General features: G+C 35.7%; 2 protein-coding genes across 4 annotated transcripts in view; one reads left to right on the top strand and one right to left on the bottom strand.

Annotated features, from left to right (window-relative positions):
• Positions 1 to 27,255, top strand: part of Asb3 (ankyrin repeat and SOCS box containing 3) — a 154,326-nt gene that overhangs the window by 19,528 nt on the left and 107,543 nt on the right. The window lies entirely within an intron of this gene.
• Positions 1,607 to 27,215, bottom strand: Erlec1 (endoplasmic reticulum lectin 1). Of its 2 annotated transcripts, XM_027934296.3 has the most exons (14): positions 26,889 to 27,215; positions 20,269 to 20,373; positions 19,059 to 19,139; positions 18,097 to 18,174; positions 17,901 to 17,964; positions 17,152 to 17,186; positions 14,557 to 14,780; positions 14,346 to 14,475; positions 11,205 to 11,366; positions 10,297 to 10,356; positions 6,152 to 6,276; positions 4,116 to 4,193; positions 3,803 to 3,878; positions 1,607 to 2,511 (listed from the first exon to the last, which is right to left on the bottom strand). In XM_027934296.3, exons 1-14 carry the CDS (start codon positions 27,048 to 27,050, stop codon positions 2,440 to 2,442), a joined length of 1,452 nt encoding a protein of 483 aa, XP_027790097.1. In that variant the 5' UTR covers positions 27,051 to 27,215; the 3' UTR covers positions 1,607 to 2,439. The 2 variants fall into 2 exon arrangements, with proteins under 2 accessions (XP_027790097.1, XP_027790100.1); XM_027934299.3 differs by lacking the exons at positions 14,557 to 14,780; positions 17,901 to 17,964.

Raw genomic sequence — 27,255 nt, 5'->3', positions numbered from 1 at the left:
CTGGGCTTAAACTAGTTTATATGCTAATGAGGTGATTTAGAGTGAGACTCTTAGCCTCTGGATGTTACTGTTCATCAGGGGGTAGGGGAGAGTCTAGAGACTCAGTTCTATAAACATTTGAACTCTTTGAGATCCTGTTTTTTGTGGTGCTTGGGTTTGAACCTTGGGCCTTGCACATGGTGCATTCCCTCTGAGCAATATATCCATCTCATTCTTGAGGTTTAATAATCTCCCTACTATTGAACATATAGAGGTTCTTTTTTTTTTTGTACTGGAACTTGAACTCATGGGCACTCCAGCAGCCACATCCCCAGCCCTTTATTGCATTTTTATTTAGAGACAGGGTCTCACCAAGTTGCTGAGTGCCTCACCCTTCATGAGGCTGGCTTTTAGACTCTTCATTCCCCTGAGAATTCTGAGCCACTGGGATTGAAGCTGTGCGCCACCTTGCTTGGCTATACAGAGGTTATGGGAGGGTGCCATACCTAAAAAGGGCATGGAAGCTCTATGTTCTTCTTATCCCCATTCCTTGTTTTATGCATCTCTTCTGTCTGGCTGATCAGAGTGGTATCCTTTAGGACAAACTGGTAAACCAAGTGAGTTCTGTGCACCATTCTAGTGGTTTTTTGAGCCCACGGAGGGGTCCTGGGAACCTGACATATGGCTGGTTGGTCAAAAGTACTGGAGGCACAGACTTGCAACTGGAATCTGAAGTCGGGATAGTCTTGGGGGAAAAGCCCTTTTACTTGTGAGATTTGATGTGAAGTCCTAGTAGAGCTAGAATTGAATGGAATTATTGGATACCTGCTGATGTTGGAGGGAAAAAAAAAAAACCCCAGACATTCTGGTGACATCAAATGTTTGTTCTATGCTGTGTGCAGTTGTTTTATCATAGCTCATACACAGTAAGTTAAAAAGAGAGAATCTATGCATAGGTCTGAATTTAAAGTGCATGCTCAGCGGGGGCTGTAGCTTAGTGACAAAAGTGCTTACCTAGCATGTGTGAGGCACTGGGTTCGATCCTCAACACCACATAAAAATAAAGGCATTCTGTCCATCTACAAAAAAAAAAAAAAAATAAAAAATAAAAAAGTGCATGCTTTCTGTATTCTGCTTCCTACTAAAATCTACAAATAATCCTAAAAGTTAATTTTTAAAAAATATTTATTTTTTAGGTATAGATGGACACAACACAATGCCTTTATTTTTATGTGGTATTGAGGATCCAACCTGGGTCCTGCCCTGCTAGGGGAGCGCTCTACCACTGAACCACAATCCCAGCCCTCCTTAGCCCTTTTTATTTTTGAGGCAGGGTCTTGCAAAGTTGTTTAGGGCCTAAGTTGCTGAGGTTGGTCTAGAACTTGCAATCCTCCTGCCTCAGCCTCCCCAGCTGCTGGGATTACAGGTGTGTGCCATTCCCCCCACCCGTGCTAGGTATTGAACCAAGGTCTGTGCATGCTAAGCAGACAATCTAAGCAGACACTCTACCACTGAACTAACCCCAGTCTCATATGCCCACTTTTCTGTCCTTGTTCAGATAGATGTGTTCAAAATATGTGCAATGGGATAAAGAAGGAAAGAAAGGAACTGAATAATCTTCCATTGATTACATGACAACACTGCTTGTGGACATTTTATTTACTTTAAAATAAATATTGTACTATAAAATTGTCCAGACCTAAGATCTGTAGTATACAGTAGACAAGTAAAATGGATAGCCAGCACAGTGTGTTTTGTTAGAGTAAATAATTTTAAATCAGGGATTAATCAATTGTCTACACCAGATACTCTGGGAGTAAACACACTCAAGATGAAGAAAGAAATATATAAAAGTTTGGAGAGAAAAGCAACCTATCACAAGTTAAGTTTCTTCAGAGTAATAGTGGTAAAGAAAACTCACCTGTGAGACTACTGTGTGCCCATTTCTAGTTTAATGCCTGGCAGAGAGCAGCTGTTATATAAAGTTTGTTGAAAGGATTTCAGGCACTAAAATTTACATATTTTACAGGATCTCTCATTTAAACAACCTCCTATATCTTTCTTCATTATCTTTACTTCATTAGCTATTTATACATAATTTACATAATAAATCTATTATTTAAAATCTTTTCAGTAAGTACAACCATTATAACATTTGAATAGGCTGGACTCCAACTTGCTTGGATGAGGTTTATTTCAGAATCACATCATCCAAGCAAAGACATAACATAAATCCATTCATAAGACACAACAAAAATGAAAAAAGTGAGACAAATGTCTGCCTTAGAAGTTTATCAATAATCTCTTATATACACATATATATTCACAAAGTGGTTTAGAGTCATTTTAGATGATCCTTTAGATGAGGTTCAATGGCTGAGAACGCTATAATGAGACACATGGTCAGAAAGAAATCATGACTTTCAATGATCTTTTTTTTCCCTTCAGCTTTAATGTCCTTTAGTTGGGGAGAGAAAGAAGTCCATTTTCATCTGCTGTATCTAAGATTTTACAGATCACTGGAGATTCAACCTAAAGAAAAAAAGAACAACAAAGCCATTAAAAAGTTGCATACTTTATTCAGTATTATTTTGCTAAATGAATACATTTGCTAAATGTGTATGAGTCCTTGTTTTGGATAAATCATCCAACATCATACCTACAAAATTAAAACAATTTTTAGTCATGTATATAAAATATGAGATAGGAGACAAGGGAGAAAAAGTGTGAAGCACAGGAATAAGAAATTGCTAGATCTTATATGTCAAAAATGATAGAATATTATGGAAAAATAATTAGTTGTATTTAAAAGGCAAAGAAAAACGTAACTCAAAGATGGGTCAGATGTTGAAATTATCAGTTATAACAGTTATAAAAAATAAGATGAAGCTGGGCATGGTAGTGCATGCCTATAATCCCAGTGGCTCAGGAGGCTAAGGCAGGAGGATTCCAAGTTTAAAGACAGCCTTAGCAACTTAGCCAGAACCTGTCTAGAAACAACAATAACAAAAGGGCTCAGTGGTTAAGTGCCCTGGGTTCAATCCCCTGTACCAAAAAAAAAAAAAAAAAAACACCAAACCTATAACAGAAACAAAATATGATTGATGACGACAACATTAGGAAAGGCAGATAACATGTATGACTGAAGGGAATTTCAGCAGATAAAAAGGAAACCATAGAAAAAGAACCAAATGGAAATTTTAGAGATGAAAAATTTATCACAGATGAATTCATTCAATGCACTGGACAGAATGGGGAAATACAGGGAAATAATTTATAACTTTGGAAGGGACTCAAATTGAGCCAGATATGTATCCCAGTGATTTGAGAGACTAACAGAAGGAGGATTACACAAGCTCAAGGCCAGCTTGGGTAACTTAGCAAGATCCTGTCTCAAAAAAAAAAAAAAAAAAAAAAACCAGCAAAAGAACTCAGTGGTAGACTGCTTGCCTAGTATGTGCCACGTTCCGGGTTCAATCCCCAGTACCAGCAAGTCAGCATGGAGGAGGGATTAGAAAGCGGTATTTTTTGGAGAGGGGGATAAGGTGTGTTTAATGGATACAGATATGAGAAAATTTTCTTCAGTAACAGATACTTTGTTTTGGATGACAATATATGTTAAAGTACATCAAATTCAACATTTAAGACCTGTGCATTTTATTTGATGTAAATTAAACCTCAATTAGACATGTCAGGTCTTACAGAAGTAGTATGGGCACCATATATTAAGTCTTGGAGTCTAATGAAGGTCCTTTTAAGACTTAATGCAAAAAATTAAAATGAGGTCCAAAACTGAATTTTTGATTATTTTCTTTTTACTTACCCCAAGAATATACTGACAGGAGTGAGGCTCTAGCATATACACAGTAACAGCATGAGGAGAATCTGATTCTTTACACCTAAAATAGAGAGTACTTTAAGGCACTGCCCAAATGATACAAAATAAGATTATTTTTTATAGTTATCAACTTAGCCTACAAAGATCTATTTAAGTGAGCCAGCATAATCTCATGCAATTTAAATAATATAATTTAATAATTATTCATAATTATATTTTATATTTATAGAAGACTTTTTAATGTAGGATATAGGTAAAGGAGAAAGGTATAAAGCACGAGTTGATAATTTCAACTTACTTTAGTTTTACAGTCACCTGTCTTGGTTTGTCAGTTATATCACAAATATCCCCATTTCCATAAAAATGTGACACCATCCTAAATTGGAGAAACAAGCTTTATTAAACTAAAAATATCATAATTCAGTAATAGTAATGGGTAAGGAATAACTGTAATGGGTTGGATAAGATGATGGTGATGAGGGTTTTCACAGGGACAGTCTTTATATATTTATAAAGATAATATAAATTAGAGATACTGTATTCAATTTGTACAGCATTTCTATATAAATAAATGAGGTTAGACTCCCTTAAAAAAGTTGTTTTAAAAAGTTATCCATTTTCCCAACCAATTATATTGTTTGTTTTGTGGAACAATTGTTTTTGTCCTCCATCAAGCTAATCCTGTTGCAATACTGTACTGTAAGTGATCCAAGAGATAAGTCTAGGTAGGCCAAGCTATAAATCTCAAATGTGCAATATCCCCCCAAAAGCTTTTGATTTTGTTAGTTTTACCTTCCTATACTTCAAAATTTGTTGTACATGATACCATAAAATATTTTCTCACAAAACACATATAAGCATAAAACAGACTATTGAGTATGTTAGAATATTTATTTATTTATTTTAAAAAGATCTTTCTTTTTAAAAAATTTTTTAGAAATTGATGGACTTTTATTTTATTCATATATTTGTATATGGTGCTGAGAATTGAACCCAGTGCCTTACAATGCTAGGCAAGTGCTCTACCACTGAGCCACCACCCCAGCCCCGTTAGAATATTTAAATGACTATATCATAATTTTGCTAACATTGATTTTGGCTTGCCTGAAAAGTCAGCACATTCTGAAAACAATCTCTCAACACCACATCAAGGTATCACCTGAGAAGGACCAAGAATGAGTATTTAAGCCAGAGACAGTGGTGCATGTAGCTTCCCAGCAGCTTGGGAGGCTGAGGCAGGAGGATCACAAGTTTGAGGTCAGCGCTAGCAACTTAAAATAAAATAAAAACAGGGATGGGGATGTAGCTCAGTGGTAGAGCACCTCTGGGTTTGATCCCCAACTCACCCCCCAAAATTTAAAATTTACTGGGCAAGAAACTACGAGAAAAATTAAAGCTTAGTTTTCCTTGGGGGGACTGGGGATATAGCTCAGTTGGTCGAGTGCTTGCCTTGCATGTACAAGACCCTGGGTTCAATCTCCAGCACCATTAAAAAAACAAAAACAAAAACTTAGTTTTCCTTGGGAAATGAGATTAATTTAATTTATTTGTTATATAAAAATATACCCACATAGCCCAAAAGAGATATGACATAGTTTTTTTTTAATTTAAAAAATTTTTTTTAATATTTACTTTTTAGTTTTCAGCGGACACAACATCTTTGTTTGTATGTGGTGCTGAGGATCGAACTCGGGCTGCACGCATGCCAGGCGAGCGCGCTACCACTTGAGCCACATACCCAGCCCATGAGATAGTTTTAAATAAAGCTACTAATCAATTATTTTCAACCGTTTATGTTACAAAAACTGCACAACAAAAGGAAATGCCAGAGTATATTTAAATAGAATAATTAAACAAACATTACCCATGAAAGAGGCAAATGCTTTATAGTCTCAGTTCTAATAGAACTGAGCCATTGTCACTAATACCACTGCCAATCATTAGCCTATTACCGCCATCACAAAGGCAGCAGCCAAAGTTTACTTCATGCTATTGCCAGGCACTGCCCTTTGCAGGAATTATTTCACTTAAATGTCATAAGGATCATATGAGGCAATACCATTAGACAAGAGAAATGAAACTTAAAAGATGTAATTTACCTAAGGTAATAAGTGAAGAGCCAGCCAGCATTTCAGTCCAAGTGGCCAGACTCCAGGGACTGTGGTCTTACCAATTATACTGTTTTGGTTCTCCACAAAAAGAAAATAATCTAAAAGATGACCCCTGTAAAAACCCTGACCTAGGATCTTGCTTATATGTTTATATTTTTATGTTTATCAATATTCTGGGTTTTAAAAGTTCTCAGATCCAAAGGCAAATAAAGGCAGTCTTTACCTGACTGTTTGGGTGCCGTCGTCCTGAAGATGATATGCTCTAGCAGTATTCTTCTTGGCCCACTCAATATGCTCTTCTTGGTTCCATGTCCCCACAACCACCGAGGTTTTCCCACTATCTTTGTCCTAATACATGAAAAAATATTTTTGACAATGCATGCCTGACATCATCACAAAACATTTATGCTGACGACCCGACCCTCTTACAGGGTCTAGTCTTTATTTTCATCTGTACACAGGATATGGGACTTAGATGTAATGATGTTAGTCAAACTCAGTGAGCAGACGTTATCTTCTTCATTCTCTGTTTCTCTGAATAATGATAACTAATTTGTAGTTGGGCTAGATCTAGATGTAGCTATTTCTAACTCTTACATCTTCTCACTCTTTTCCATCTATCAGTCGTATAAAGTCTTTCCTGGAGATTTTTTTTTTGGCATCAGATTCTTTCTTTACATTTTCTCTGCCAGCACGCCATCCCCACAACCAAAAGCGTAATTTCTCATTCCTAGATTTCACAACTACATACTACTATGATTCTTCCCCATCCTGCTTTATTATTTTTTAAATACTGTGTACTTATATGGATCTTATGTGTACATGTCCTTCTTTATCTTTTCTTCTTCTCCTTCCTATGTCTTTGCCTTCCTCTTTTTCTTTCCTTCATATTCTAGGCCAGGCAACAATATACTCCTCATTAGTAGAATGAAAAATCCCTTCAATGGTAAATGAAACACGCAAGGCCACTGCTTACAATAAGCTAATGAAAGACACAGCTATTATATATTTTATTTTTTTCAGCAACTAGACTTTAAGTTCCTAGACAGAGATTACAGCAGCAAAATGAAGTGTTTAAGAGGTTAGACAGGGAGCAAAATTGCCTGTGTTTGAATTTCAGTTTTACTATTTACTACCTATGTGATTTTAGGCGAGTTACTAAAGTATGTTTTCTGTTTCTTCATCTTAGAATTATAATACCTTTGTTATGAGGATTAAATGAGATAATATGTATTAAGTTCTTAGTGCCCAGCAAAAAATGAACACCATATATTTTTTTGATGCTGGGGATTGAACCCAGCGGCACTTTACCACTAAATTTTGAGACAGGGTCTCACTAAGTTGCTGAAGAGCTCACTAAACGGTTGAGGTGGACTTTGAACTTGCCATCCTTCTGCTTTAGCCTCCCGAATTGCTGGGATTACAGGTGTGTGCTACTGTGCCTGGTGAGCACTGTATTTGTTAGTTACTATTATTTTTCTATCTCCCAAAGCATTGAGCAAAGTCCCTCAGAAAGCTCTAGGTTATATGACCTTGAACAAATTAAGTTTGGTAAAACCTATAGTGTTGTTAAATGTGTGTGAAAACCACCATTTTATTGGGAGTGTTAACTGCTGGTCTTCTGGGAAGTAATTTTTCATCATGCATGTACTTTGCTAGAAATGTGTTTTCTGAATATACAGGCAAAAGTACAGCAACATAACTATTTAAAAATTTCACTAAATCACTATCACTACAAAAACGGAAAGAACTTAAAAGTCCATCAGTAGGGTCTGGTTAAATACACTGTTAAGCAGAGTCATAAATCTATGTAAGTGCTGAAAAGAATGAGATGTAAAAACATCTCCAAGATGATAAGTGAAAAGAACAAGTACAAAGTAGTGCATAATCCCTTCTGTAGAAATAAAAAGATCATACCAAAATTTAAGCACTTGCATTTTTTTCTTATAGACAGTTAAACTATGAAAATGTTAACAGCACTTATTTTTGGGAAGAGGGAGGATGGCAGAAAAGAAATTAACTTTTTATTTTTAATTTCTGGCATATACTCCTTCAATTAAAAAAGTCATTGAGGGTCATCTGGATTTCAATTGTATGGCACTTCATCCTTTTTCTGTAGTAACAAATGTTTTTAGAAAGAAAACATCTGTGAAGAGGTAAGAACAAATGGAAAGAATGCTTAAATGAAACTTCTCAAGTTTAAGTGAAGAAAAAATAGCTTATAAATGCCTCATATGTTTTGGATAATTTTAATGTGGAAGGTAAATTGTATGATCCTTCTTATAATTTTTTTTTTTTTTTGGTAGCAGGGATTGAGCCTAGGGGTGCTTAACCACTGAACCACATACCCAGCCCTTTTTATTTTTTATCTTGAGACAGGGTCTCGCTAAGTTGCTTAGGGCTTTTGCTAAGCTGCTGAGGCTGGCTTTGAACCTACAATCCTCCTGCCTCAGCCTCCCAGCCACTGGGATTATAGGTGTGCACCACCATGCTCAGCTTTTCTTGGAATTTAAGATAAGCTTAAAACATCTTGTACAGAAAAATACAATATTTTAAAAATACTAATTATAATCTTTTTCAGGGAATGAAAAAAAGCCTTTTGGAGCAGTCAAGCCAATATTTATTTATTTAGGTACTGGTAACTGAACCCAGAGATGCTTTACCATTGAGCAATATCCCCAGTCTTTTTATTTTTTATTTTGAGACAGGGTCTCGCCTAGTTGCTCGGGGCTTCCCTAAGTTGCTGAGACTGGCTTTGAACTTGTGATTCTCTTGCCTTAGCTTACTGAGTTGCTGGAATTACATGTGTGCCCCACTATGACTGGCCCAGTATTTATTTGTTAATTTTTTGTGGCACTGTGGCTTGAACACATGGGCAGGTGCATATTAGGCAAGTGCTCTACTACTGAGTTACTTTTTTATTTTGAGATAGGGTCTCCCTAAGTTGCTTGAGGCTGGCCTTGAACTTGTGATCATCCTGCCTCAACTTCCCCAGTAGCTGGGACTACAAATGTGTATCACTGTGCCTGGTGAGGCCAATTTTATTAATTAGAGTTTGTCTTCGATGTTTGCCAGTTACCTTAACAAACAAAATACAACTATCAACAAATAAAATTATTGGAGTTTGAATCTCAGAATTTAAGTAGGTTGGATCAACATGGGAGAATATACTATCTTATTTAGAGAAGAATAAATAACAGGAAGAATAAAAACTTACATATGTACATTTTTTTTTTTTTTTGGTACCAGGGATTGAACCTGGTACTGAGTCACATCCCTACCCGTTTTTATTTTTAAACAGGGTCTCGATAAGTTGCTTATGGCCTTGCTAAATTGCTGAGGCTGACCTCCAACTTGTGATCCTCCTGTCTCAGCCTCCCAAGCCACTGGGATGATAGGTGTGAGCCTATCATCATATGTAAATCTTATATGTAAATCTTAAAACACTTTAAATTTAGATGAAATAGTATCTTCTTTTTAGCTGAGAAACTTGCTAAGTTTACCCAATTTTACTTATTGATATGTGTGTGTATGTGTAGTTAAGGGATTAAACCCAGGAGTGTTCTTCTGCCTTTGAGTTATATCCCCAACCCTTTTAAAAATTTTATTTGAAGACTGTATCTTGATAAATAGCCCAGGCTTGCCTTGAACTTTTGATCTTCCTGCCTCAGCCTCCTGAGTAGCTGGGATTGCAGATATGTGACCCTGCACCTGGCTGATTCTATGGTTAATATACCATTTTGCCATTCATTTTCTTAATTTAAAGGTGAATTATATAAATGATTAATTTTTTGATCAAAGCTAAGAAGGAACAGACACAACAGCCCATCATTCTACCAGGCTCTTAGTAATATAAGTATATGACTAGTTAGTAAGCAATGTTACTTCAAGATGATTTAGTTACAATTAGGTTTTTTTTTTTTTACTTTCCAAAATCTGGTAATACTTTGGTTAGTACTTTCCATGGTAATATCATCTCACAATTAAAAATAATATCGATTTCCCTCCTTCATTCTTTTCCCCCAATAGCACTAAGGATTCAACCCAGAGAGGCTGTACTGAGCTACATCTTTAGCCCTTTGATTTTGAGACAGGGTCTTACAAGTTGCCCAGGCTGGCCTTAAATTTATGATCCTCCTATCTCAGCCTCCTGAGTGGCTGGGATTACAGGTGTGCATCACTATTCCTTGCCTCTCCTTTTTTTTCTACAAAAGATTTTAAAAACTTTAATCCAAGGCTGGAAAAGTAGTTTAGGGGCATAACGCTTGTCCAGCATGCATAAGGCCCTGGGTTCAGTTCCTAACATTAAACAACAATAAAACGTCCTTTAACCTAGTGATAGAATGATATAGAAGTGCTTTTCTATACCTCATGGTACTGATGTACATGTTTTCCATAGCAGAATTCATATTTCCACCAACCAACACCCTAAAGGAAAGAAAACATAGTTTATAAAATGATGTACAGAGAAAGGGGTATTGTGGACTGACTTAACACTACCCATGATAGTGATGAAAATATAGGTAATTTTTATAACCTGTAATAGCAATAATATGGTTGAAAATTAGAAATCACCGAGAAATAAGAAAAGATAAATACAAAGAATAAATGCTGCAATGACTTCGTAAATAAGATGAAACAAAAATTCTACTTTTAAATGTATTTCCCACTGGTGCAGGGGCAAAATTTTACCTTTGTAAAGGAAGATGTTAACTCCAGTTTAAATTGTGATCTCTATATAACCAAAATGTAGGACATAAAATCAACCAGAATCATACATGATTGCTACAGGAAAGGTGGTGTTTTACTGTGAATAAGGAGAATATATTGGTAATGGATTAGATGATAGAAATGTGGAGTATGAGATTCCACAGAGAAAATGTCCATCAGAATTCACCTGAAGATTCTGCCATTTCTGTATAGACATAAACCTCCCCCCACCCTGTTTTTTAATTTATATTTTTGGTACCAGGAATAAACCACACCCTGCTGCCATTTTTTTTTTTTTTTTGGTACCAGCACTTAACCACTCACCGCATCCCCAGCTCTTTTTGTATTTTATTTAGAGACACGGTCTCACTGAGTTGCTGTTGCTGAAGCTAGCTTTGAACTCGTGATCCTACTGCCTCAGCCTCTGGAGCCACTGGGATTATAGATGTGCACCACTGTGCCTCACTGACATAAACCTTTTTGCAGTGTTGCTAGTGACCATTGATTAAATAACTGACAGGTAAAAGTTGTCAGATAAAATTTTAAACTGAAGGTCCACTTCTTACCCCATGGAAGCAGTAAGAACCACTAAGGAACTCTTTTATGAGTTGGTCATCTGTCAGTTTGGATATGTGGGTTGTTCCAACAGTGAGCATTGGCTGAGAGCCAATAGCAATAGGTTTGTGGATCGCTGGAAATCTCTCTTCTTTAGTTGATTGCAGATCTTCCTAAAATTAAGCAGACATGTTTAAGAGATTTTATACCACATTTAATTTTTCAGTGATAATTTGTTATTTTTAAGCTGTAGCACATTTGTAAAATAAGAGTTCTGCTTATTTTAATGTGTTACAAGAAAATGGACTTTGCAAACACTTAGTAGTATAGAAAAAGTGCTAAATAAATGTTAGTTTCATCTGCCAGTTAGGAGTATGGAGACCATTCCAAACATAAAGGGATAATTTTCATTTCATATATTTTGTCTCATTATTCTTACAAGGTACTTTGATACTTGGTAAGCTTTGTGTCCATACATTTAGTTTTGGAGAAGCGTAAAATAATAATGAACAGGGTTAAGATGAGATCGGTGAGGGCTGGGGTTGTGGCTCAGTGGTAGAGCGCTTGCCTAGCGCGTGTGAGGCCCTGGGTTTGATCTTCAGCACCGCATAAAATAAAATAAAGATATTGTGTCCATCTACAACTAAAAAATAAATATTAAAAAAAAAGATGAGATGGGTGAGAATGAATATGAATGTTGGTTACAGGTATTCAATATAGTAGAATCTGGTTGTTGCCCCGGAGGAACATGAAATTTAGTAGGGAAGACTCAAATGAACTTTGACCAGGATTGAAATATTAAGATTTCATGGGCTGGAGTTGTGGCTCAGTGGTAGAGTGCTTGCCTGGCATGTGTGAGGCCCTGAGTTCAATCCTCAGCACCACATATAAATAAATAGATAAAACAAAAAAATCCATTTACAATTTAAAAAATATTAAAAAAAGATTTCACAAAGAGAAAACTCTTGATTAATTCTTGAAACATGAATAATAATTCATGATTTATGTCTATATCTGTGTATGTGTTTAGTGCCTACATGTACATACATGGGGACTGGCAGAAGAAGTAAAAGCAAAGGTATTTGACTATATTATTTAAAACTCAAGACATAAGCAGGCACTATATTGTGGGTAACTACAGCTCAGAGGTGTGGGCATTATGTTATAGATATTAAGAAAAGATATGCTGTGATCATTTTTAATTTTGGTGCAGAGGATTGAACCCAGGGACTTACTTATGGGAAACACATACTGTACTATTCAGCTCCAGTGCCATGTAATCATATTTTAGATTTATTTTTATTTAATTAAATTTTTTTTTTTTTTTTTGATATTGGAAACTGAACCCTGGGGTGCTCTACCACTGAACGACACCCTCAGCCCTTTTTTATTTTTATTTTGAGACAAAGTCTCACTAAATTGCTGAGGTTGGCCTTGAACTTGTGATCCTCCAGCCTCAACCTCCTGAGTCGCCGAGATATAGGAGTGCACCACTGTGTCCAGCTTTATCTATGAAGGCTTTTAAAAAAATTGGTTTTTCTCAACTGACAGATAAAACAACATATATTCAAAGAAAAGTAAATGAGTACTTTTTCCTGGAAGATTAATGATAGTTGGGATTTATGGAACATTTGGACTGGGTTAATTTTAGTACTTACGTCACTACAAGAAGGCCAGAAGAGAATTCTAGCGCAAAACTTTTAATATAGTACTCCAAATCAAACCAGGAATTAATGTTAAGATCACTTTCCTTTTCCTATCGGATTGACAGTGTTGGTCAGAGTATATATGATGCAAAAGTTACTCAGGAGGAAGGGACAAAATAGGCCTTTGCTAAATAGTTAAACCACTGTTAAGTACTCATAACATACCTAGCATCTTGCAGGGAGCTGGAAACCCCACGGTAAATAAAACATACTTTCTTTTGCTCTCCAGTTTAATGTAATAACCATATGTAAAACAATAAGATTTTGCCATGGAAGTGCTATAATAAAAGAGTGATAAAATACTAGGCCAATGAAGTATAAAAATTTCTCCCTTCTTGGACTAATCCAATGGAAATCCTGGCTCATTTCTAAAAAAAAAAAAAAAAAGTGTCACTGAAATTACATCTTATATAAGTTTTAAGGTGAAAGGGAGGGAGGGGATGAAGCAATAGTAAAAGGAGGAAAATAGTATCTTCAAAGGCAGGGAGCCAGAAAGAACATGGTCCTTGTAGGAAACTCTAAGTTCTTTAAAACATCTGGGATAAAGCAAATGGTGATGAAAGATGAGGCTGAGACCAAATCACAAAGAAGCATGCATTTTTTGAACAGTGATTTTATCCTCTGGTATAGATCATGTTAACCACCAAAGATTACATATATAATAAAAGCTCATTTTAGGAAAAGCATTTTCATAAGCTGTGTGGGAAGAATTAGAAAGCGGCTGGGCACAGTGGCTCACACCTATAATCCCAGCAGTTTGGGAAGCGGAGACAGGAGAATTTTGAGTTCAAAGCAGCCTCAGTAAAAGTGAGGTGCTAAATAACTCAGACCCTGTCTCTAAATAAAATACAAAATAGGGCTGGCGATGTGGCTCAGTGGTTGAGTGGCCCTGATTAATCACCTGTAACCCCCCTGCCAAAAAAATAACCTAAAACAAAAACAACAACAAAAAAAACAAGAATTAGAAAGGGGATATGTGAGATTGGTTCTAGCCCTAGGAGATGAGGTCCTGAACTACTGAGAGGATTGAAGAGCATTTAGAAGATAACACTGATGGCTCTTAGTGAATGATAAGAGTTAGAGATAAAAGAAGAGATGGGTAAGACAAATGACACAAATATTTGACTTGTTCAATATCAGTATGAAAGAGAAAAAAAAGATGGAAGATGACTAAAAATTTACATGGCTAGGTCTAGAAGTGAAAAGTGATGAAAAGGGAAGATAGTGCATCACAAGGGGAAAGCAGCATACAGAAGTGGTTGAAGAACACTGATGAACTAAGACTTAGGAAAAGAACTGAAATCAATGAAAGGAACTGAAAGTTAAAAATCTGTGCTAAAATATATTGTTTTACAACTATGCTATAGGAATCATCAAAATATTGATACATGTTCTGAAATCTGGAAAAGGAAGCATTGAGAAACTATCATTAGATAATTCTTATACCTCTTTATTTCTCCTAAAAGGCACCCGTAGTATTTCTTCCTGCTGCTCCAACTGTCTCAGAGTGAGGGGTTTAAATGGAGATCCTGGCAGTGACTGGCAAAATATGTCATTCACAGGAGATGCTCTGAACCTGTTCAGTAAGAAGAAAGCATTAAAGCGAAGCACAGAATATTTTAGAGCATGTGTTTAAAATATTAAATGCACATCCTACCTATATTTAGGATGATTGCACAAGAGTGGTGTCAAAATGACAACTTCATATTCACAAGTTGTAACTTCAGCTACTGAAAGAATTTCATGCTTAGATTCAGGATGACATATGTACATCACAGTACTTGATCTGGGCCGGTTCTGTTTCAAACTACAAGGTGTACCATTTCCCATTCCCACAGGATAGTAGGGTGTCATCTGACCTTCGATATTTTTAGTGGGAATCTTAAAAAAACAGAGTATAAAGACTTTTCATTAGAAATTGAGGTGGGGTTGAGGGTGGAAGAAGCACTTATGATTCTAAAAGGAAGAAAACTACATTTTACTTAGAAAGGTAACATTTATTTTCAAGTTCATTCTCTAGTGTTTTGATTTTGAAGTTCTTATTTGAGTAAGTGTGTAACTTAATATAGCAAAAAGAAAAATCATTTGATACTAAAATTAAGATGTTAATATGCATTTATATAAAGAGCTACAAGATAATATTAATATGAGTTATCCTCAATGATAAGATGTAAGAACTTACTATACTGGGCTGTTTATAGCTTTCACTGAACTCAATAGAGAATGGCTGTTGAGAGTTTAGATTCTACAACTCTGAAGGTTTATTTATCAAAAACTTGGGTGAAACAGTAAAAACACTTATCTTCTAAAATAGTACTTTAACTCCTAAATTAAATCTATTCAAGTCTAGGAAAAGAAAATTAAGAGAAGACAAAGATTCTTAAAGAGTTATCTCACATGCTTTTTTTCTATAAGAACAAAAGTCTGGGCTGGGGATGTGGCTCAAGCGGTAGCGCGCTCGCCTGGCATGCGTGCGGCCCGGGTTCGATCCTCAGCAAAACATACAAAGATGTTGTGTCCGCCGAAAACTAAACAATAAATATTAAAATTCCCTCTCTCTCTCTCTTAAAAAAAAAAAAGAACAAAAGTCTACTATAATGAACTTTTTGTTGTTGTTGTTTTGGGTACCGGGGATTGTACTCAGGGACACTCGACCACTGAGCTACATCCCCAGCCCTATTTTTTGGATTTTATTTAGAGGCAGGGTCTACAAGGGTTTAGTGCCTCGGTTTTTGCTAAGTCTGGCTTTGAACTCTCGATCCTTCTGTCTCAGCCTCCTGAGCTGCTGGGATTATAGGTGTGGGCTACCGCGGCCGGCAACTTTTTTTTTTTATAGCTTTATTTTATTTATTTATTTTTATGTGGTACTGAGGATTGAACCCAGGGCTTCACATGTGCTAGGCAAGTGCTCTACCACTGAGCCACAACCCCAACCCTAATATAATAAACTTTAAAAAGATATTGTTAATAATCTGAGTAAGCTCTTAGAGGCAGGAATCTCATCTTGCATCACTTTGTACCATCAGTGCCTCATTCAAAACAGGCAATAAATGTTTCCTGGGAAAAATATTTTGAGAATTTCTCGTGTGCTATTGTCTGAAATTAGAATCCTGGGCTTGAAGTTTTAAATTTACTGGCTTATTACTACCATTATGAATTTGATTAAATAAATAAATAATTGTTGGAAAATTAAACATTAGCTTTTGTTACAGGTTTGGCAGTGTCAGGCTTAAAACTGGGGCTCAACTAATATTAGTTTTCTGCCTTTACCCTTTTCTTACTTTTCCTTTATCATTTCATACTTTGAATTCCATCTTGCTATCCTTCAGAGTCACAGTAAATACATATTTTATCTCAAAGGTAGAATGTCAAATTAAATCTTTTGAAACAGGATTCAAAGAGCACTCCTTGAAACATACAGTATTTAAAAATTGTGTAGCTAATTACAACAAATAAAAAAAATAAAAATCATGATTAGGCACTTTGAGGAATCATTCTTTTTAAATAATACTATTTTTTGCCATTATTTATTCACTTACTTAATAAACCTTTATAAAGTACCTGCAGTATGTGTGACACATTGCTTTGCACTGTGGAGTGAAGAGATTAAAAAACAAAAACCAAAAAACAAAAAAAAGTCTCTGCTTTTAAGATGCTTGCTGTCTAGTAGCTTGTTATTTACATATATAGTTTATCTGTTTTATAGGGGGTGAGGAGCAGATGGGAGGAAAAAAATACAAAAGCTCTTACTGTAATTTTTTTGGGTAGTGCAGTGTGTGAACCCAGGGTGCTTTACCACTGGGCTATATCCCCAATTCTTTTTTATTTCAAGACAGGGTCTCACTAAATTGCTTAAGGCCTTGCTAGACTGGCTTGGACCTTGTGAGCCTCTTGCCTCAGTCCTGTGTCATTGGGGATACAGTCTTGTGCCACTGCACCTGGCCTATACTTGTTTTCAATGCTAAGTAGAGGGAACCACTGTTAAGCACTCAAGTGTCATACTGGTATTACAGAATCTTTTCCCAGACACATCATTGATAGAGTTACCTATTTTGGTAAGTAAATAGAAGGATTCCAATGTAACTTTTCTCAGAAAAATCAAATATGCTGTATATTTTCTTGTACCTAATTCTTGAGTTATTCCATAGATAAAGACGCACAAAGACTATATTCTAAGGTCAACTAAGTTGTATAAATTCATATCTCACAAACAATAAATGCTAAGAGTAAAAAACTAACATTTGTCACTTGCCTCATTGGATTTTTCCTTTTCTTCTGCTTCTCGCTCTGTGGAATAATATAACAGAAAGGTAAATGTAAAGAATGAGCAGTAACATATATAACATACAAATGACTAAGTTTTTAACCAATTTTATAATCTTAAACTTCCTTAAGAAGATCCAAAACATACATATGATTTTGTCTTACTACTTTTAATTTTGGTGGTGCAGGGAATTGAATTCAGATCCTTGCCCATGCTACAGAGTCACCCTACCACTGAGCTACACCCCCAACTACTTTCAGTTTCCTTGAAATAGTTTTTGTATGAAAGGATAGTCACATTAAATCTTCACAACTTTGCATAGGGAATACTCAATTTCATGAAGAAAATATGGTCATAATAATATTCTTTTGAAGTATTTTATCTTAGTGAAAAGTTAATTGACCAATCTGAATAATATAGAATAATATATATATTTCAACATTTGAGGAATACATCTATTTCCATGTATAAAAACATTGCTTAAACCAAGCAAAAGACTAACACTAAGATGAATATTCTACTAGATTTTGAAAATTTCATTAATAAGTAGAAAAAAAGCATGTTTGTCAAATTAGAAAATAACAAAAACAAAGACTTCAAAAAAGTTTTCTAAGGGACAGCTCAGAAACATGTTTTAAAATTCACAGTCTCCAATTAAATCTCTTAAATTTCAATTTGAAATGTTAATGTTAAACCAAATTCCAGAATTACTATCAAATCACTGTGTAGAGACCAACCTTTTTCAGATAGAAGGTTCTTAGCCAACATATTCCCAAGGTAGTACTCATGAATATTTATTTTCTATATTAAAAAAAAATACAGTAAGTATTTTGCAAATACATTTTTCAGGATACAACTTTAAAACTATCAATTTCATTATGAAACTTCTCATTTATTATGTTGTACACTTTATATTTTGAAGAAAAAATATACCTGGCCAGTTTCTTTCTCTTCATGGTACTGTCGAATGTGTTTTCCATGACATACTTCATAAGTCCAATAAGACTCAATCTAAGAAAGATGAATATATTTAAAAGTATAAAAGTCATATAACTCATTTGAATTACTTTTTATTTTTATTTTATTTTTCATTTTTAAATTTTTTTACACAAATGCAGCACGACTTTTCATTTTTCTGGTCGTACATGATGTAGAGCCACACCATTGGTACCATCATACCAATGGTACAGGGGAAATAATGTCCATCCCATCCCACCCCCCCACCACCTCTCTTCCCACTCCTCAACCCAAAGTTCCTCCATTCTTCCCTTGTACCTGCCCCTTGCCCCCTTATGGCTCAGCATCCTATCAGAGAAACCATTTGGCCTTTGGTTTTTTGGGATTGGCTTACTTCACTTAGCATGTTTGAATTACTTTTTGATACTTTAAAATGTAGTAGGTTTCCCTAAGGATTTACAGTAAAGTTTCATTAAATTACACTTATAATTATGCCTCAAGAAAAATGTGAAATTTCTGAAACCTATTCATTATTTCCATTGATTAGCTCTATGTAAGAATTATATAAAGGAAATTGATCTATAATATACCTGAGTCTATAATAACTACCTTGTTTAGGGATAATTTTCTACATGCCTTAAACATAATAATTAGCATTTTAAATTAAAATTCTATTAGGTAAAGAAACTTCCTTTGAACTGAAAAACATTCAAAGTAGTTCGATAAATGATGATTTAATATTGGTATTATTAAGCATCTACTGCATCTACTGTTATTAGGAATTTAAATAAACAAAATTCTATTTAGCAATAACTTTGATTTGCAACTAATTTAAAATTTGATATAACAAAGTAAAAAGAAATGCAGAAGTAATTTCAGGGGTCTACTGGCTGCTCGAAATTTATTTTCTAGTTATCAAATGAACATAAAATACATACTCTGTAGGAACAACTGCTTTGTTTAAACAGGGGTTCCAAAAGCTCTCTTGGATTAGGGCCTTTATAATCCTTTTCTTCTTCCTAAGAAAGAACTATAGTTTAATACTTACAATTTCCTAGAACTTCAACCAACTCTGCTGTTTGGGTATTAACTCACTGGTTAAATCACAAATGCTTAGAAATAAAAGAAGAAAAAAGTCAAAATCTTTAACAAGATCCTATAGTATGCCACTTCTTTCAAATGAATTTAAGTATAAAGTATGGAGCCACAGAATACCATAGCTTTCATTATTTCAACTTTAAAAAAAGGTTTTTAAGTATCAGTTTTCTGAATAATTCTTACAAACCTATTTCAGAAATTTTAAGTGCTGTAACTCAAACAAATTCTAGCTATAAAAAGTTTTAGAATGGTTGAATGTTGTAGGAATATACTGGAAAGTTTTAAGATATTTTTTGGTTTCCTATATTTTTACATTTCAGACTTGAATGTCATTTGTATGTGTGTGGTTATGTACGCGTATATTTGTGTCTTAAGGACATTTAAAACAAAGTTAAACAGGTGTCTTGGACAGATTTCAAATCTGAACAAAACTTAAAAGTACTGAGTTTAATGTTTCTATTTTACAGATTATATAATTGGCTTAATAATTTCATTGAGTGGAAGAATTAAGTTTCAGATTTGTTCAATGTTCCACAGCTAACTATAGCCTATACCTCAGCCTCCTGGCTCCTAGGCTGGTGTCCTTTCCATTTTACCATGCTGCCTCTCCTGTTTCATCTTGAAAGAAGTCTTTTTTTCCTTTGCCTTGAAGGATGGATAAGAGGCAGTTAGGGTATTTTAGGAGAAAGAAAAGGGAATGAGCTAAGGTAGTGAGAATGCATAAAGTACCTAAAGATTTATTTATAAGAAATTCTTTATAAAAACTATCATATATAATATTAAAAATTATATCTTGTTTTAAAACCCTCATTTCTAGAGAAGAAAGCAAGTGTGGAGTTAAATTTTCATCTAAAACACTAATAATTGACTACTAATTTTTCCAAAATGAATCGCAAAATCAAAGAATTCAGGAATAATAAAAGTGAAAAAGACTTTCATGCTAAAACAGGGTATTACAAATCTCATTACTCTCTTTTAAAGTATGTGGTTACAATGTTTAAATAAATATCTTTGGTAACAGGAATTATCAATCTATTTATAAAAACTTACCTCGTCCCCACTTGTCACAAGGGGAAGTATGCATTTATATTTTTCTTTATGTGCAGTTGTCATGATGACATAATTATCTTCTTTGTACAAAACTCCAGTTGTGGGCTAGAAATAGAATAAAAAATAAACACTACTTTCCCCAGTTAAATTTTATCATATCAAATAGAGCAAAGGTTCCTCAAACTAATTTATCATTTCAACAGAAGTTTTTTTTTTTTTTTTCTCCCCAAAGGGGCACTTGATCAGTGAGCCACATCCCCATTCCTTTATTTTTATTACTTTTCATAAATCTTGAGATAGGGTCTCACTAACTTGCTTTGGGCCTTGCTAAGTTGTTGAGGCTATCCTTGAACTTGTGATCTCCTGCCTCAGCCTCTTGGGTCACTGGGGTTACAAGAGTGCACAACTGTGCCTGCCTCAATAGATTTTTAACACACATTTTCAAAAGCAGGGAAGACAGTCTGACAATGTTAAGATAACAAAATTTATTGTGATATTACATCACAATAGGAAAAAAATTTAGGGCCTCATATATGCTTAGCACATATCAACTACTGAGCTATATCCTGAGCCAAAGACAGAAGCACCATCACTTTATTGCTCCTATCAGCAATTATCATCTGTATAAATTATCATTCTGTATTCTCAAAACAATCATTATTACATTTACTTAAAAACTCTAAATTTTGTTGGATGGGATACTTGAATATAAAGTAATACAGTATTTTTCATATTTGGAGAATTTACGAATTTATCCATAAATAAATTTCTGTAAAAAGAAAATCACTATCGATCCTCTGTGCTGACCTAACTTTGTAACATATATATCAGGAACCAGCAAACTTCACTTCCTCTGTGAAGAGTCAGCTAATAAATATTTTAGGTTTTGTGGACCATATAGTTTCTTTTGTAACACTGTCACTTCAGCAACAGAGGATATAGACAATGTGTAAACAAATAGGCATGGTTGTGTTCTAATAAAACCTTTTAAGATTCGATGGTTTTTTGATTCCTGGCACATATCTGTGAAACTGTCCTTAAAGTTTTCTACACTATAAAACCAAACAAATTCACATGGTTCATATGAACTGATACAATTCAAATGAACACTTTAATTAATGTAACTGATGATATTTTACTAAAAAGAAAGTTCTGTCTTCTGGTACATATTCCATTATAATTCAATTCTCTCTTCACTTTTTTCAAAGTATGGAGAAACCAATGTACTATTTGGCTCTTCCTAGCAAGAAAAGAATTACTACTTATTAAGTACCTCTGTTTTTTTCTAGTTTAACAATAACAACTCTAACCTATAATAAAACCAGTATAGCTTGGAACCAATGTAATCCTAAACACAAATTCAAATAAGGGCAATGTTTTTCCAAGACAATAAAACAAACGAACAAAGCAGCATCAGCTCTATGACATATCATCATCCCTCAGCATTTTGGGGGGTTTGCTTCCAGAACTAGCCCCCAGACAGAGCCAAATTCACAGAAGCGAAAGTCCTTTGTATAAAATAGCATAATATTTGCACATAACCTCTGAACACCCTCCCTTATATTTCAAATTGTCTCTAAATAACTTATAATGTTAAGTAAATAGTTGTTATATTGTTTAGGGAATGATAAGAAAAAAAAAAGTCTGTACATTTTCAGTACAGATTTTCCCCTGAATATTTCTGATCCAAGGTTGGCTGATTCTATAGATGTAGGATCTGTGACTATACCATTTTAAGTGCTTTACATTTATTAATTTGTTAATCCTCAAAACAATCATTATACTCATTTCTACAGAAAACGCCAGAGGCCAGAGCATAAGCAATTTGTTCAAGGTAACTCAGCTAGAAGTAGCAGAGCCCAGAGAACCCAAGTGGATTGTCTCCACATTCTGTGTGCTTATAACTTTAAACACATTCACATTAGTTTTTATTAACTTTGAAATGATTACTATGTGGACTTCTGTTTTATGGTCAAGAATCATTATTTAAAAAGACCATTATAGAAGATAATGGAATCAAAGAAATTGGAAATTAGGAGTTGCAAAGCCAAATTTATGATGAAGGAATCCTCATAAATATTCATTTGGGCCAATAATTTGCTGTTAAGACATAATATTTGCTGGGAATCCAGGCGCACACCTGTAATCCCAGTGGCCTGGGAGGCTAAGGCAGAAGGATCGTCAATTCAAAGCCAGCCTCAGCAACTTAGCAAGGCCCTAAGCAACTTAGTGAGACCCTGTCTCAAATACAAAAAAAGGGATGGGGATGTAGCTCAGAGGTTTAGTGCTCCTGGGTTCAATCCCTGGTACCAAAAAAAAAAAAAAAAACATAATGTTTATAATGTCTTTTGATGCTTTCCAGATGTATCCAGAATACATGATCAATTGTGGAAAGCATGCTTTCCATTCACTCCATAGTGGATGGCCTGAGTTTTGTCAAATCATTCATATACAGAAGTGAAGGCGGACAGCAGTAAGTGACTTAAATGTATGCATGTCTATTTGTGAAGTACCTGCAACTCTGATTTTCACAGCTGAATTCTACAGCAGTATTGACTAGCTTATTAAAGTGTTCATCACAATGCTAATAATGGAAAAGAGAACTGCTTTTTTGGAACTCCAGCAAAGAAAGACAATTCTTTTAGTTTTTGTAGTACTGGGGATTGAACCTGGGTCACTGTACTGCTGAGCCATTCTTGGCCTTTTTTGTTTTATTATTTTGATATTGGGAATGGTACTGGAGATTGAACCCAGGGGTGCTTTACCACTGAACTACATCCCAGTCCTTTTTAATTTTGAGACAGGGTCTCACTAGGTTGCTTAGGCCCTTACTAAGTTGCTGAGGTTGGTCGCAAACTTGCTATCCTCTTTTCTCAGCTTCTAGAGTTAATTGGATTGTGCCACCATGCTGGCACCCTTTTTTTTTTTTTTTGAGACAGAGTCTTGCTAAGTTGCTGAGACTAAATTTGCAATCCTCTTGCCTCAGCCTCCTGAATCTCTAGGACTAGAGACTCATGCTCCACCGCGCCTGGTTTGGAAGACCTTTTTTTTTTTTGGTACCAGGGATTGAACCCAGGGGCACTTAACCACTGAGCCACATCCCTAGCCCTTTTCTTATTTTGAGACAGGGTCTCACAAAGTTGCTGAGGCTAGCTTCGAAATTGCATTCCTCCTCCCTTAGCTTCCCGAGTTGCTGTGATTACAGGCATGTGCCAGAAAGGCATTTCTTTCTTTATATTTTCTTTATATTTCAGTTGTTGATAGACCTTTGTTTAATTTATTTATATGTGGTGCTGAGAATCGAACCCAGTGCCTCTCATATGCCAGGCAAATGCGCTATGGCTGAGCCCCAGCCCCAGGAAGACATTTCTTAATGCAACAATTTATCTTTCATTAGTTTAGGAAGGGCTATTTTTCTCTTCAGTAACATAGACCAAATGGCAATTCTGCCCAAAAACACGTTGCTGAAATGAGTCATATATTCGGATCACAAGGTGTACTTTTAATTAGTATCACCCTACTTTTTGGTAATAGAAATTACTGGAAAAAAACTAAAAAACTAACCTGTGATTTTCTAAGTTAAAAAGAATTTTTTGATCTACTATTAATATGCCTCCTTATAGCTGGGTGCAGTGGCACATGCCTATAATCCTAGTGACTCAGGAGGCTGAGGCAGGAGGATAGCAAGTTCTGGGATAGCTTCAGCAATTTAGCAAGACCGTGTATTAAAATAAAAAATAAAAAAGGACTGGGGATGTAGCTTAGTGATAAAGCATCACTAGGTTCAATCCCTAACACCTAAATAAATAAAATTCGAAATGTATAGCATTATAGACAGTATAAAACTTTTTAAAATATAACTTAAAAGAAATTATTTCAATGTAAGTGGTAATATCTACTAGTGATTTAATAGAAAGTCAAATTTTAATATGGTGAAATGAATCAAAGAGTGGGGTACTTTAAAGTAAAGGAACTTTCACATTTTTTGCTAGTGCTTGGGGAAGGTTTTTCAATAGGAATATATTCTTTTATTCACACACACACACACACATACATAAAAACAGTAAAAGTAGAAACTTAGATTTATTTTGTGGTTCAATTTGATGAAATCCATGAATTCTATGAAATAATAAAAAATTGAATACTTTAATGACATAGAGATGACAATTTCAGAAGAAAAATATATACACAAAAAGTGGATGATAAAAACTAGTAAGAATACCATAATTATTAGTTATTACAAACATGAAAAAAATTATACCTTTTTGGTGCTTAATACTATTTCTAAGTAAATATAAAAGCAAGAATTATAAAACATTTTTTTTAAATTTTAATATTTACTTATTTTTTTTAAGTTTTTGGCGGACACAACATCTGTTTGTATGTGGTGCTGAGGATCGAACCCGGGCCGTACATCTGCCAGGCGAGCGCGCTACCGCTTGAGCCACATCCCCAGCCCTAAAACATTTATTTTGATATATCTGGATGGGAAGATAATTTAAAGCAGATGAGAATTTTAGAGATTAATGAAATAACTTCTAGGGCTGGGGTTGTGGCTCAGTGGTAGAGCACCTGCCTAGCACATGTGACACACTGAGTTCAATCCGCAGCACCACATAAAAAATAAATAAAATAAAGGTATTGTGTCCATCTACAACTAAAAAACAAAACAAAACAAAACTAAAAACAAAAAACAACTTCTAATCCAGTCTCTTCCAATTTCAGATGGTGGAGAGGCAAAGGACCTTACCCTAGTTCATACAGCTGCTTAGTTATATATAAATATACAACCAACTGGCCCATTAAAAAAAAATGGCAGTGCCAGGTGAGGAGGGCAGTTGTTTCAATTAAATAGAAGTATTAAAACAATTTAAAAAGACCAATGAAAATGACTCTTAAGGTTTATTTCTGCATGAGGGTCATAGACCTTGTGCCACATCCACAGAAGAATAACTATTTTTTTCAAAAACCTCAGACTTAACCCCAAGTCTTCAAATGTGTCCATCTTAGATTATACCTCATTGCTAGAGAAAAGTAATTAAAAACAAAATTTCAAAATAAAGTTGATAGACATGTGAAACATTGGTATAGCATACACTATGACTGATCTTTTTCCTTAACTCCTTTTTAGCCAGCAAACACCAGGGCCAGAAAAAAAACTGAATGATAATTTGGTAGTAACTTCTAAGAAGGCTAGATTTAGTCATCCAGCATATAGGTCAGTAAGTTTTCAGATCTGCATATAAGTGTGCATGCTGTTCTCAATTAAACACAGGTGCAAGAGTAAAAAAAAGTTAATGACTGTTTTTTTAAACATTTATCACTTTCATTCCAAGTGTGCTTTTTGGAAAAACAACCCAGACTGGACTAGAGTATTCTCATCCCAATCCTCCGAAGGTTGTATCTGACTTATAACAAAATTTTAAAAAAGGTCTTTTAATACTGACTATCAATAGTTTATTGCACTGATACAAAAATAAACCTGACTTTTCAGTTAAATATTTACTAGGTAAATTTGAGAATCATTGGGCTATCAGGACGGAACAGAAGGGTGGAGAAACAAACCAAATGTGAAATACAGTATAAGCAAAAGCGAATATTTGCAAGTAGAAAGCTAAGTGGTTAGAATAATATTTGCCTTGTAAATACTGTCTCCCTGTCCGGTGCTGGGGATTAAACGAACCTGGGGCCTTGTGCATTCTAGGCACGCTCCGACTGAGCTCTATGCCAATTCTTAACTTGGTAAATCTTGTTTTGGTATTATGATACCGCTTAATAATGTCTCAACGAAACAGTAACAGGGCAATATAACAAAACAGTTTCCAAACTTGAATGATTGCAGGTAATTAGAAATAAGATTTTTTTAAACGTTAGAATTAACTACTACACAGTATCACAGGAGCACAAGTTTCATTAGCCTAAGTAGCTACAGGTGAACAGGAAGACCTTCCACTAGCCCCCAAAGGAATTTTCGTTCTAGTAGGATTATAAATATGTGCTTCACTGTATGAAAATTCATCATAAAATCTCATGAGATCTTAAGTAACAGTCGTAAAACTGCAAGAGGTATTCCACATAGAGGGTTGTTAACATCTCACAGTCACATGGCCTTTTTAGGAAACAACTTTTAAGGGAGAAGGTTCCTCTGGAGCTGCGCATTTGTGTATGTTTGGGTGTGGAAGCAAGACAGGAAGAACGAAAAGGAGAGGGAATTCGAGTTTGCAGTAGGGTTGTGTCGTTAGGGTGGTAATACTGAAGGCTGCTGCTGAAGGAAGAGCTGCAACTGGTTCTCCAAAGGAAAGATGAAGTATGCCTGACGGGATTATAAGAAAGCTTCTTCCACAAGGCGGGAATGTAGGGAAGCAAGGTCTACTGCGGCAGGGTTAAAAAAGGGACAGCAAGTGATTGCTGGATCCTAATGTTAGCATGGAGGGCACCTCCGCATAACGTGCTGAATGAATGAATGGATGGATGAACACCGGGCAGAAGAAACTTGGATTTAGGGAAGGTAAGAGCTTGCAGAAAAGGTTCTGGGAAGGAAAAAGCAAAGGAAACCGAAGGATGGGGTCTAACCCTTAGCGTCAGAAGGACGAAATGGCTGCGGGATTCGCGACACTGACCAGAGAGAACTCGGTGCCGGGCCAGTTGACTCGGAAAGGGATATCATCGCTGAGCTGGGGAAGCGCTCGGCCGCCGCCGGACGCCTCCAGGAGGCCGCAGAGGACCAGTAACACTGGCCCTCCGGGGACCAGACTCCGCACGCCGCCGCCTCCTTCCTCCATCCTCCGCCGCTTTCTCCAGCCGCCGCCACAACCTCCTCTGCCCAAAGAGGAGAAGAGGAGGAGGAGGAGGAGATGGAGGAGGAGGCGGCGGGACTACAAAGCGTCCAGCGAGCCTGGGACCTAACCGCCGCCACGTCTCCTTCCGGAGAGCAAGGCAACGCCGCCTCCGCCCCCCGGGCCTCCCGCCACTGTTTCCGGGGCAGGT

This window comes from Marmota flaviventris, chromosome 14 (assembly GCF_047511675.1).
Source record: "Marmota flaviventris isolate mMarFla1 chromosome 14, mMarFla1.hap1, whole genome shotgun sequence".
Taxonomy (NCBI): Eukaryota; Metazoa; Chordata; class Mammalia; order Rodentia; family Sciuridae; genus Marmota; species Marmota flaviventris.
This window is presented reverse-complemented; position numbering and strand designations above follow the sequence as displayed.

What these genes read in the sequence shown, in the direction of transcription:
- Erlec1 (XM_027934296.3), bottom strand. Translation starts at nt 27,050, where the DNA reads ATGGAGGAAGGAGGCGGCGGCGTGCGGAGTCTGGTCCCCGGAGGGCCA. An exon ending in TTGTGACAAGTGGGGACGAG is followed by an intron (nt 19,140 to 20,268) that starts GTAAGTTTTTAT and finishes GTTCTTTCTTAG; the next exon opens with GAAGAAGAAAAGGATTATAA. An exon ending in CAGGTGACTGTAAAACTAAA is followed by an intron (nt 3,879 to 4,115) that starts GTAAGTTGAAAT and finishes TCTCTATTTTAG; the next exon opens with GTGTAAAGAATCAGATTCTC.